This window comes from Streptopelia decaocto, assembly GCF_964273445.1.
Source record: "Streptopelia decaocto genome assembly, chromosome: 12".
In the NCBI taxonomy this organism is placed as follows: Eukaryota; Metazoa; Chordata; class Aves; order Columbiformes; family Columbidae; genus Streptopelia; species Streptopelia decaocto.
In genome coordinates, this window is record NC_138667.1 from 2,728,139 (window position 1) to 2,740,232 (window position 12,094).

Below are 12,094 nucleotides of genomic sequence, written 5' to 3' on the forward strand. Positions count from 1 at the left end.
TTCAACCAACACTGGGAAGAGCAGCACAATCCTGAAAACACACATCAAATGACCATTGCTCCTCTGTCTCTTCCACTGATAATTAACTCGTAAACATGTCCACAATTTTAAATGAACATATTGATTCTGTAAACCGTATAGTTGTAATGTTTCCCCAGACATTTGAAGTAAGCTATTTCTGGCCATGAATCTCTTTCTGCAATCCTCTTAAATTACGTTTATTTTCAACCACCTTCTGAATTTGGCAGTAAAGGATGATGTTTTAGAGGTTCACCAGGCATGTGCGCAGTGCCATGTGATGCCTCAGGGGTCTCACATTGGCGCTAGAGGTTGTGACGGGGGGTTCACCTCACCAGTTCGAAAAGGGTGGGAGGGAAAGCAGGCTCAGAGCTGCTAACGCTATTTTGGATGAACTTTTCTGTGAGTGGAAATTAGTTGTTTTAGAGCTTTGTACATCTATAATTGAGGGCTGCTGCAGCGTGTTGAGCACAGCGCTGCAGTTAATTTCCTGCCTTGGTGAATGGCCCTCTAATTGCTGATGGAGAGGGGAGGAAATTCAGCTCCTGCCTGAAAAGCTCTGCAGGATGCTGAGAATCGAGGAGAATTGTATTTGCATTTCTGGGATCGTTTATAGGCGTTAATACAAAGGCTGCTGTGGAAGGTGGGCTTTGAATGTCGCTGCTTTTATGTAGGCTCAGAAGTTTTATCCCTGGCAGTTGATGCATCCACACATTAAGGTTTTTCTTCACTTGCAGCCAGCGTGCTGCAGGGTCCCTGGGGTTCATTTGCGTCACTTTGGCTGTTTTCCAGGGAGCTTCTCGGCTGTTGAGCCAACGCAAGGGCAGGGCTCCATCTGCCCAGTTTGTAGATGAGCTCAGAACCAGCCCTTGACCCAACAGAAGCCGCACCCTCACCCCAAAGCTGCTTCTCCCCCTTTTCTTCGCTGGCCCCGGGTCGGGTCACCCGGCGGAGCAGCCGCCGAGCACGGGGGGCGGAGCTAAGGGGGCGTGGCCGAGCGCAGGGGGCGGAGCTAAGAATGGAGGCGGGGCCAAGCGCTCACGCCCAGGCGCGCTGCGAGCTCCGGCTACGTCGCGGGCGCTGATTGGCGGGCGCGGAGGCGGGGCGGGGCGCTGCGGCCTGTTGAGGGCAGCGGGAGGCGCCGCGCCAGGCTGGGCCCCTTCTCTCCGCCGCCCCCGCCATGGCGTACGGTGGCCTGACGGTGCCCATCATCGTCATGAGCGTTTTCTGGGGACTGGTCGGCGGCGTCCTGCCGTGGCTCATACCCAAGGGGCCCAACCGCGGGTGAGTGGCCGGGGGGCGGCGGCAGGTTGGGGGCCCCTTCCCTTCCCCCTCAGGAGAAGCGGGGCGGTGTGTGAGGGGGGCCCGGCGGCCTGGCCGTGATGGGCTGTGCCCTCACGGGCAGCAGCGGCCTTGCGGCTCTGGCCCTCCCGACTTCCCCGTTCCCCCGCCGCCGTGTGGGCCGCGCTGGCCGCTCCGCCAGGCCCGGGGCCGCCGCCTCCTGCCGCAGTGGTTCTGCGGGCCCCTCGGCCGCTCTGGCGCAGCGCGGAGGGCGGGGGGGCCCGAGGGCCGGGCGGGACCGGCGAGCGGCGGGAGCCGGAGCGCGGACCTGCGAGGCCTCCGGAGCGCGGACCTGCGAGGCCTCCGGAGCGCAGGGCCGGGAGCGGTGTCTCCGCGCCCTAAAAATCCCTCCCCCTTCTGAGTTTTCCCTCTCAAGTCCTGTAAATCTACACAGCGTCCTGTGGCAAGGAGATCCATTGTCGCTTAGATGGTGTTTGAGCAACAACTTCCTTCTTTTCCTTCTCTTTTTTTCCTTGACCTCTTCTAACTTGCTCCACCACCCTCTAGTTTCACGCTGGATAAGACTGAAAATGTGGCTGTAACAACCTCAGTTCTGTGCTTAAATGGCCACCAGTGGCCCCGTAGCTGTGGTGCCCCAGGACATACATGAGGCATCTGGGCAGAGGGATTTTTTCCTGCAGTGATTGTAGCTGCTTGGATTAAAAAGTAGATGAGTTTTTGTCTTTCTCTTTTCCCTAGGAGATAATGACCACTAAATCTCTCTTCCTCTCTCTGACATCCCCTCTGCTCCACAGGTACTAACTGTCTTTTCTGTTAGATGTTTATCTGAACTTGGAGGAATTTTCCCCAAGTTCTTCTGTTCAAGTCTGGTATTTTACTCCTTTAATTTCAAACCTGAAGTGTGTTTTGTGCCTCAAAACTTGCCTGTCCTTAAAAATAGCTTAGAAATACGTCTTCTATGCCCATCCTTAAAACTCACAAGCAATGACTCTGGAACTCCTTGGAAACGAGGGGTTCCCGAAGCTGCGTTAGCTTGTGGCATTTGTTTGAAAGTTGACAAGGTGAATATGTACTGATAAATGAAAAATATTTAGTGTTATCCAAGTCACACAAGGGTTGGAAATTACTGACCTAACATGAGTTTGTGTTATTCTGTTGGGTGGGGGGAAATACATAGAGGGAAATCCTTTTTTTATGTTTGGAAAAGGAAGAAATCCTCCACTTTGCTACCAAGTTTAATGAGCTGCACAAATCACTCACTGTTAGAAAATCTCATTTCCTTCCACCATTTTCAAAATCATATGTGTGTCTAGCTACAGTTTTAACCATTTTCCATTTCAAGAGCTGCTTTGTTCTTGCTTCGTTTCAGCTGAACTATGGTGTCTGTCACAGTTTCCTTTTGGCAAGGAAGGAAAGCCTTACCCTACACAGAATTTCAAGTGGCTTTGAGATTTCGTTTTGTATTCAATTTGCAAACCCCTCATTCATGACATAAAATTAAAAGATATATTTTGATACCGAAATTTTCTGCAAGCAGGATTTTGTGAATGTAGAAAATGTTGTTTGTTTGCTGTTAGCATTGGAATACCCAGCTTTGGTAGTTTACTATCTTGCTATGGGAAGTGCCTGTGAAATGGAGCCAGGACGCTGACACTGATTGTGCTCCTCTTCACAGTGATGTTCGTTAAGCACATCTGTATAACCTCTGTCTGCCGGAGTCCATCGGTTCTGCAGCGTCTCAGCTGCCACTTACTCAGCTGGAAGAAGTTAGAACGTTCGTGTTGAGTCACCTCCCATATGATCAAAGTTAAACTTGTTTGCTGGGGTGGTTTTTCCTAGGGATCTTGTGGCCGGTCACAGCGTGACACCTCATCAGCTGTTTTTCTCCTTCCTTTTTGCAGTGTTATCAACACAATGCTGGTGATATGTGCTGTTTGCTGCTACCTGTTGTAAGTATAAATAATGTCTTGCGTCTCAATCCAGGCACAGTTCCGATGTAATCAAAAGTTCTTTGTTTTAAATCTTCAAGACGTGTAGGAAGTAGCTTTTAAAATGTATCAGAGATTTAGGCATATAGACAGTTCTTAGAATTCTTAGTTTGAAAGACCAACCTGCTGAAAAAAACATTTGCCTGTTGGTGAATATGGAATTAAAACAAACCTGGATTCCTGTTGTCTTCTGACAGGCCACCGTTGAATAGTGCTCTTGCTATCACTCCTTTCTAGTTCACTGGCTTATTCACTCACAAGTATAATGGCAATTTGTCAATTCTAGAATTCATTTCTTTCTAAAATGAAACTGATTTAGACCTACTGATTAGTTTTGCTTAGTTTGGTTGAACATATTCCCAAAATGTGGTGGGGCAGTGGGCGGAAAACCTTCTACGTGGGGGTTTTTGGTAGCTCACAAATAATTTTTGTAACAAACTTGTTTTACTTTGATATATTGAGACTGTTTCTTTTTAAATGCATGTTATATTTTGAAGGCTTTTTCTGTAACAGAAGTAGTAGAAATAGGAAAAAGACTTGTTGAGGAGCTTCTCATCCCCTGTTCAGTGTTTTGTTGCTTGTCGAGCTTTAGCTGGAGTCCTCAAGAGAAACCATGGGTGCTGTTTTCTCTATCTTTTCTTTTTCTAAGACCGTAGAGACTGATCTTGTCGAGGGGGGTGCTATGCAGAAATAACTTTGAAATGTGTTTGGGAAGCATTTTTTATGGAGAGTAAACTGGTAAAAATCTGGTTAGGTCTTTAGGGCTAACTTGTAATAAAATCATTATGCAGAGTTCCGCTTGAACCCAAGTAGTATTTTTACATTCCTGAAGTATTTAGGCATTATTTATGCCACTCTAAGGACCTTAACGTGAATATTTAGAGAAATTAATCTCTAATCTCAAGACTCATCTGAAGAAGTGGCAGCCAAAAGCCATTTTATTAGTGTTGGCACGTTCCTGAAGAGGCCTCTTGGGTTCCATGTTGGGTTGGCCTGTGGCACATGCAGGTTTGATGTAGTTTAATATTCAGGTTTTATACAGGTGAGCGTCTTTTTTGTATTCAGAGTATTCGACTCGTGAACTCCCAAGAGTTCATTCTTCTAGATAATTGTAAAAGTACAGCCGACTTGGTTCTGTGTTTTTTATCTGTGACAGTTTTAAGACGTTTTGCTGAGCAGATGTAGAAGCTTGAGAAGAGCTTTGTAGTGCCAACAACTTGAATTTGGGCTTGAAATTTGGGAATTCCGGTGCTGTGGAGGCCTTCTTGCCCATACACCGAGTATGTGGCAGCCCAGTCTAGTGGTAGGTCCTAAATGTTTGGCTAAGAAAGGGCAACTAACTGGGTGCTCATTTTTAGGAGGTTATAGTCAATTGTGAGGGAAGTCATAGTGTTTTCGGGTTTGTTTTGGCTTTAGTTTTGAAGTTCTGAAGTTCTTCCTACTCTGTATTTTAACAGAAATGCTCTACTCTAAAATCCTTGACGCTGAGGCTTTTTCTTTCTTGTTCCAAGGACAGTTTCCTTGAAGTCGAGGCCACGTGGCATCTGCAGAATCCTTTGGGTTATGATGTGTAATGTAATTGTTGTAGAATTTAACTTGCACTGAATGCTGTGAAGTATTCAAATGTCCAGTGGTATTTCACTTGTAAGTTCAGTGAGTTTGGGGGTGAGTTTTGTTTGTTTGGGGTGGGGTTTTTTTGTACCTAAACAGACCTGTTCTAAGTCTAGTGTTATTAACGTGATTTATAGCCTGTTCTTGCATGTCCTGTGAGGGGGTTCTTCCATAATCTTGTGGGCTCCAACTTGTTTTCTGTATTACCTTTGATTTTCTCCAGTTACACCTTGAAAAAGGAGAAGCAGCAGAGTCTTACTGTGTCTTAAACCATCAGTAATTATACCCAACCGCATTCATTACACACTTAGTGTCTGCTTCCCAGAAAGCAACAAAAACCAGACTTTTCTCCTCACGTTCCAAGATCGAACTTTTCTTATCACCCCGTCTTTTTTTTCTATGAGTTTGGTATAGAATCATAAAGCAGCCCTGGTTGGAAAGGACCTTGAAAGGTCACCTTGTCCAGCCTTTCTTTCCTGCTTTATTTAAACACGTTTGTTCTTGCAATATCCTCTTCCTTTTCTGAGGGAAGCATTGCAAAACATTTCAGACCTTCATTTTGGTGACTAAATAACGAGACTTATTTTGCATATCAGCCTCGAAGGAAGCCCAGAAGAATTATTTCTGTGGATTCTTCATTGGATATGTTAGGGTTAAAATATCTTGTTGTGTTGTCTTAGGTATGTTCTGCTGTATTTATGTGTCCTTAGTAGGTGCTTGCTGCTGTTATCTACTTCTTTTTAGAGCTGTTCAGAGCTCTGCTAAATCTTCTTTCATACTCTTGAGTTACTTTTCCTGTTGAAAATAGGGAAAAAACTATTTCCTGTCTTCATTGGACACCACTTGGTTGACAGATTGATTTGCATCAAACCGAATTTGTGCTAACTATATTTAAAGTCAATTAAATTTCAACTTCAAGCTGTTTCTTCTGTTTAGGTTGAAGAGCAATCATTTTGAATAACCACCTTGATCACATGGTGTTAATTTGGTTGTTCTGTGGAAAAGTTTTGCCTGTGTAAGTGCATAATTTGCATACAGAGACTGTACCCAGTAGCCCTTTGAGGGAGAATGCACGAGTGTCAGGAACCTGAGAAGAATATAAGGAGTTACTGCTGCAGAAATTATGGTTTATACCTTGTTGTAAGGAACTGTCTAAGTCTAAATCTATTTTGCTGTTTACAAAGCAGTTCCTGAAACGGTACCATGATATTGCCCTAACAGAGCACAGGGCCCTTCAAAAATGGTATTTTTTGCTGCTGATTCGAAATGGATTAAAATCTGGTTGTTCAAATTGACATTTAAGCAGAGATAGCAGGACCTTAATTTGTAATACATAGCACAGACAGATGGCAATTGTGGTACAAAGACCTTTTAAAAAAATCTTCCTGGTAGAACATAAGGGACTTTAATTTCCTTGTCTGAGCCGGGTAATTAACTGTTGTAAGTAGTATTGGTAGAATTTAAGGACCTGTGGGTGGCTTGAATGCCGTACCTGATTTTAGCAACTGCAGAACGTTACACATTGGATGCAGGGACTTGCTTTGTTTTGCTGTGAATGCCGCGTTTTGTTTTGCGTTGTGATTATTGTGTAAAGCAGCATCGCTCGAGCAAGATGTGGGAGAAGCTTTTCCATTTCTCACCTTGAACGCAGGGGAGTCGTGGAGTTTCAGTTCAAATTATGAGGCCCCAGCAGCGCAGGGAGGGGAATGTGCAGCTGACCTGTAACACCCCTGGGCTCGGAGCTTCGGTTTCCAGCGTGGTCCCAACAAACAGCTTTTGGAAACCGCACAGTTGTACCGCTGGGACACATCGATATTCCAAATGTTCTTCCAGCTCATTTAATTCACAGCCACGCTGGGGCTGAACTCAGGAAGCAGAGAGAGGTGAGAGATTTGTGCACAGTTTCCTCCCTTCTGTGCAGCGAGAAGGGGAATAACGTGCTTTAACAGGCTTTTGGTGTTCCTGCCCTCCCACGGGTGTTACTCAGGATGCTGAAGGCAGATGGCACGGCGCTTTGGCACCCCTCCTATCTGCCTTTTGTATCTGAAAATTAACCCTGGCAAAATAAATGCCGTGGTATTTTTAAGAACCGATTTGCTTTTCCCCTGAAGTAAATTTAACAATTATTAACGTGGTTTCCAAAGAGACTGTCGTAGCTTTGGATAGCAAAGTGGAAACATGTCAACTTCAAGGTTATGGGCTCATCTTGGTGATGTCTGGCTGATGTTTTAATGGCTTTGTAGAACCTGACCTGGATTCCAGGGCTTGCATGACCGATGGCCTGATCGGTGCATCGGTTTCACTAGAGCCCGACTTTGTGCAAAACTGAAAGTGCCATTGAAAACAAGTATTGGTGAATTTGAAGAGGATTTATGTGTTTTCCCTGAGTCCGGCCGGCATCTTTTGCCTCTGGCTGCTGTCGCCGCTTCTCGGCAGAGCTGCACTTGGTTTGCTGGTCACAGCATCAAGGTTTGTGTGGAATTTTCCATGACTGCCGAGCTCTCTGATACATTTGTGGCAGCTCCCATTACAAAGCTGCTCTGCTTTTTCTCCTCCTTACAAAGCATTCTGGAAATAGCAGACAGATGAGCCAGTGTGTTCACTAAATGTGTTTATATAGTTAGTATTTAACATAGATTTAAATCCATGGAAGGACCCATCGCTTTTCCTGGAACTTGTAATATTTACAAAGCAAATGTATCTTTTAACAGTGGAATATTTATTTCTGTTTAGCTTTCCTGGATATTTTCCACAAGCTACATTCGTCTTGCTCTCGGTTCTGGCCACAGCTCCTGCAGTTTGGTTTGTGAGCTGCTCTGGTGTCCTGTTGGTTTTGTTCTCACTCGTGTTCCTGTAGCATCGTGCCCTTTTGCTTCAAGTCCCTGTTTCCTCACCTCTCTGCCAGGTTTAAATTCACCTTTTATTCAATCTCTGATGATAAATATACCGTATCTGAAAGGGTAGGTTGCTGTACACTGAAAATAAGAGCAGATGAGAAAAAGGAGATGTTTCTCAGAGGTTTTAGTTTAAAGGATGCTTCAAAGGCAGTGAGAAGAGGTCTGTCTCTCTTATGCTTCTATCTTCTGAGGCCACAAATATGTGCATTTTGTATGTCTCAAAGCACTTTACCATCAAAGGAAGAGTACTAGAGAGATGCTGTCGGGTGGGTTTGTGTTGCTTTAAATGGAACAGTACAATTTATTGTTTCAGTTGCAGAATCATTCAATACAAGATCTTCCTTGCTGGTATCTGTGTATGAGCTTGAGTAAAATTTTGATTTGATACTAGACCTTCCTGAAAGTTGTCTATCCTTTGATGGTACTTGTGCTCTGGACAAGCCTTTCCATGACCGTAAGCTTTCTCGTGTGGCTGATGTTCTCTGTTTTGGGTTGGGGGGGTTGTCTTGCAGTTGGCTGATTGCGATTCTGGCTCAACTCAACCCTCTCTTTGGGCCGCAGTTAAGCAATGAAACAATCTGGTATCTTAGAGCACACTGGCCTTAAGGATGTTTGTCCTCTGCTGCAATTTATTGACCTAGGTGAGTATAATCAGATTTATTAATCTATTTAGTATGTAAAAGCTTCAGGAAAATTTGAACCACAGTGTAAGCTGTGTGTTCAGAATTGCAAGCTGAAATCTTTCTATAGGCTGGAACAAAACATATTTAGGATGTTAATCCTGACTGGATACCATGAAAAGCTCAGACTGAATTCTTGTACAGTTTTTCTCTGCTGTCACGTCATGTGGTGCCGTGTTCAGTACGCGGGGGGCTGTAAGAACTGTACATTTCTTCCTACCAACAAACCAAAGTCATGCTGGGGTGGCTTTTAATAGCTGGCATAAGTGGATTTCCTAATCTTTCTCCATTGTTAAAACTCTCCTCAAGCCTATTGCTGTTTCATCCAAGACCTGTCTTGACTTCCAAGGCGACACAACGTAGAGTTGCTCAGTCCAGCCGGGAGCTCCAGAGTGAGAACGGCAGTTCGATGGTTCTTTACCTCCTGTCCATGTCCGGCACTAATGCTGAGCTGACAGATGAATGTTTGATCGATTTAATGATTGCCTGTGTGCAGTTTTAATGATGGGTGAGCCTGGTGGCTGCTGTCTGGGTAGCTGTTGGAATGCTGTTGCTGCAGTTCAGTCTTTCTGACGTGACCACCAAAAATACATCATCTTGCACTAAAAGTACCATGGTTGCTCTAGAACAGAAGCATTTGGAGGCGAAAGTTCAAACGAATGGTAGCTGTAGAAAGAAGTACCCATTATTTTAATTTTTATGATGGTAAGTGAATAATAAGACATGCTTATTTTTTTTATCTTTGGTTGAGTTTTTTTGTCCTTTTAGGTTTAACTGCCCACCCTCCTGCTGTTCTTACTTGAAGTTCTGCTTACCGAGGCCCAATAGCAGCAGACAGATGACACTTGATGTTAGAGCTCCATTAACCGCTGTCTGTAAAGCGTCCTGAGCGTTTCCCTGGAGCGAAGCTTCGCCCGCCCCGCGCTGCTCTCAGCCTGCGCTGCCTCTGTCTGCATCTCTTTTCAGCAGCGAGCAGAAGCTAAAGGGGGAGACTTGGCCCTGCTTCAAGCAGAGCCCTGTAATTAGCTAAGTCAGTCAAGCTGAATTTCCTAGGTGTGTTTTCACTGCCCGTGTGTTAACACATAATTAGTTCGCTAAAACAGAGACCAGTGTATTCTAACGATGGGCGTACAGATCCGTGGATCCCGTAGGATGATTCAGTCGCCTGGGATCTGGAATTGAAATGTATCTGGACAAGGGGATGCCTTGGATATAAAAACTTGGCTGCTTTCTGCTTGATGGATGTGTGTGACCAGCAAGGACAAGCTGGAGGTGACAAACGACTCCTGGAGTCCGGGTGCTCGCTAAAGGAACTGGGGCTTTGTGCTCCCCTTTCAGTGAAGGGTTTTCCAGAGAGCTGGAGGTGCATTTGTACCAAGGAAGAGAGGGAACTAATGCGTTGTGGGATGGCCAGAAAGTGTGTGTAAGGAGCTATAATTTAAAAACTTACTAATGGACAATTTGAGACCTGTATAGCACATGCTGTGGTGCTATAAGAAGCAGTTTGTTTTAACCTTTGATAGAGCTGATTTCATTGACTTCATTTTTGGATTAAAATTGAGGAGCTTGTCTTCATGAAAAAGAATGAGGTAAAAAGGTAAAAGCCTATAATAATCCTCAAATATAGTTAAATATTATGTTATTTCTTGCTAGAAATGCGCTATTACAGGACATACCGTTCTCCACAATCCTGTTTGAATTACTTTTGTGACAGAGTTGGGATGGATCTCTCTGACAGTGCACGGAATCCCATCACTATAGCTACCATTTCTTTTTTCACCAGTTATTTTTGGCTTTTAAGACGTGCTTTTCCAGCACTCAAGGTACACGCACTGTGCTTTCTTTCCACCTCGCATTCTTCTTCTAGTTGAGGTTTGGGTAGATTAGCACGGACAATGCAAAGGGAATTAAATACAAACTTCTAAAGTGGAGAGATCGTGTTTAAGAATGGGGTGAGTCTAAAAGCAAACCCATTTTACTAGAGCAGGCTGGAAATGCGCAAACGGGGCTTGTGCAGACGCTGACCTGCTTGGGCTGTGCCGAACTCCAGCGGGTTGGGCTTCCCAGTTGGTGTCCCCGCCATTCAAGGGAATGGTTTGATGACAGCATGTAAGGACACGCAACATGGGCTGCAGCCTCTTTTAAGCAATCGGATCTAACGCCGCTTTTTCTCCTGAAATTTGTCAGTTTACAATCTGTGTTCTCAGATCAGGAACTTCACTCGTGCAAGAAGAGCTGTCATCCAAATGACTGGATGCTGTTACAGCGTTGAAAACTTTCTAGTAGATTAGTTCTACCAACTTATAGTGTAACTAAAACTACTTGCAGTAACTTCGCAAATGAAACTGCTAAGAAAGCAAGGGAGTGGAGATTATTCTTAAAGCTCTGTATAGATTAATTATCTATGTTGTTTGAGCATTTCTCAGTTCATTTGTGAATGGAAATAGTTGTGGTTTACAACCAGGTCTTGAACTAGTGAATTGTCTCCATGGAAAGGAATAATTGAGTTGCCTCTTGCTTTGCAGGTGAAGAAGAGATTTCCTCCAGATGAAAACTCCACTGACACACAGATGCCCTTAACATAGTTGGTTGGATACTGAGTCTGCATTAACGCCTTAACTTTTCTATTGTGCTTCCAGTGGCTTGTTCAAAGCCCTGTATTTTTTCCTACTATCCCGTTTAAGTGTGCCTAAAGGAATTGATCCTCCTCTTTGGTACTGTACATTTTTGTCTGTTAACTTTGGATACGATGACAATTTCTAAAGCCTTTATGGGTCGTGGAGTCAGCTTTCCAGTTCTGTAGGAACACCGTGTTGTCCCACAGGTGTGAGGTGGTTGCTGTGCCATTCACCCTGTTCTTTGACTGCACTTGGAAAACAACTAAACCGTGTGAGGAGAAACAGTGGTGCCACGTGCTGATGGCATTTATTTTTTAAGATGAGTTGTATTATTGGGAAATTTGGTCTTGAATTTCTCATGCCTGGAAATAAAACTAATCCTCTGCTTTATACAGAACGTTCCTGTGCCGTGTTTAACTGTTGTGATGTGCTCTGATGCTTCTGATTGTCTGATTCAAGGGGACTCTGTGGCAGAGGTACAGTTTGAATGAAGCGTAAATAGTCATTTTGACAGGAGCTTGATTTACTCTCTGGCCTTTTTGGAGGGTACGTACAATAACAAGCAACTTGAATTGAACAGCAAACATAGCAATTGTGTTATACTGACTGGACACTGGGATTGCAGAGCTGGTAAAGCCCATGACAGTGTGAGCCGGAGCTTGCTGAGGCGCCTCAACATCAGCTGAGTCCGTGGGGTCGGGGATGAATCCAGTGAGTCCTTTGCTAAGGAACAGCTTCAAAGGATCTAAATAAATATTCAAAGGATATAAATACTGCCGAACGCACCGGAGCCTTCCCATGCACTTCCTTACCTCCTCGCATCATGTCAAGATAAATGGCAATTATTCCTTACTGTGTTTTGTTGTTATGTGCAGGCACATAAGAGTGGGTTGTTTTTTTCCTTTTGGATAGCACTGTCATTTCAATTTCAAATGCTTTTAACTTCTTTTCACATTGTTCGGGGAATTTGAATATCTGCA

The 12,094-nt window shown here is 44.5% G+C and overlaps 1 protein-coding gene across 1 annotated transcript; it reads left to right on the forward strand.

The window, feature by feature from the left end:
• The first annotated feature begins 1,115 nt into the window (after nucleotides 1–1,115).
• ATP6V0E1 (ATPase H+ transporting V0 subunit e1) lies at nucleotides 1,116–11,511 on the forward strand. The gene is made up of 4 exons (XM_082063780.1): nucleotides 1,116–1,302; nucleotides 3,222–3,269; nucleotides 8,329–8,457; nucleotides 11,022–11,511. The coding sequence occupies exons 1-3, from the start codon at nucleotides 1,199–1,201 to the stop codon at nucleotides 8,420–8,422; spliced, it is 246 nt and encodes an 81-aa protein (XP_081919906.1). The 5' UTR covers nucleotides 1,116–1,198; the 3' UTR covers nucleotides 8,423–8,457; nucleotides 11,022–11,511.
• The last annotated feature ends 583 nt before the right edge of the window (nucleotides 11,512–12,094 follow it).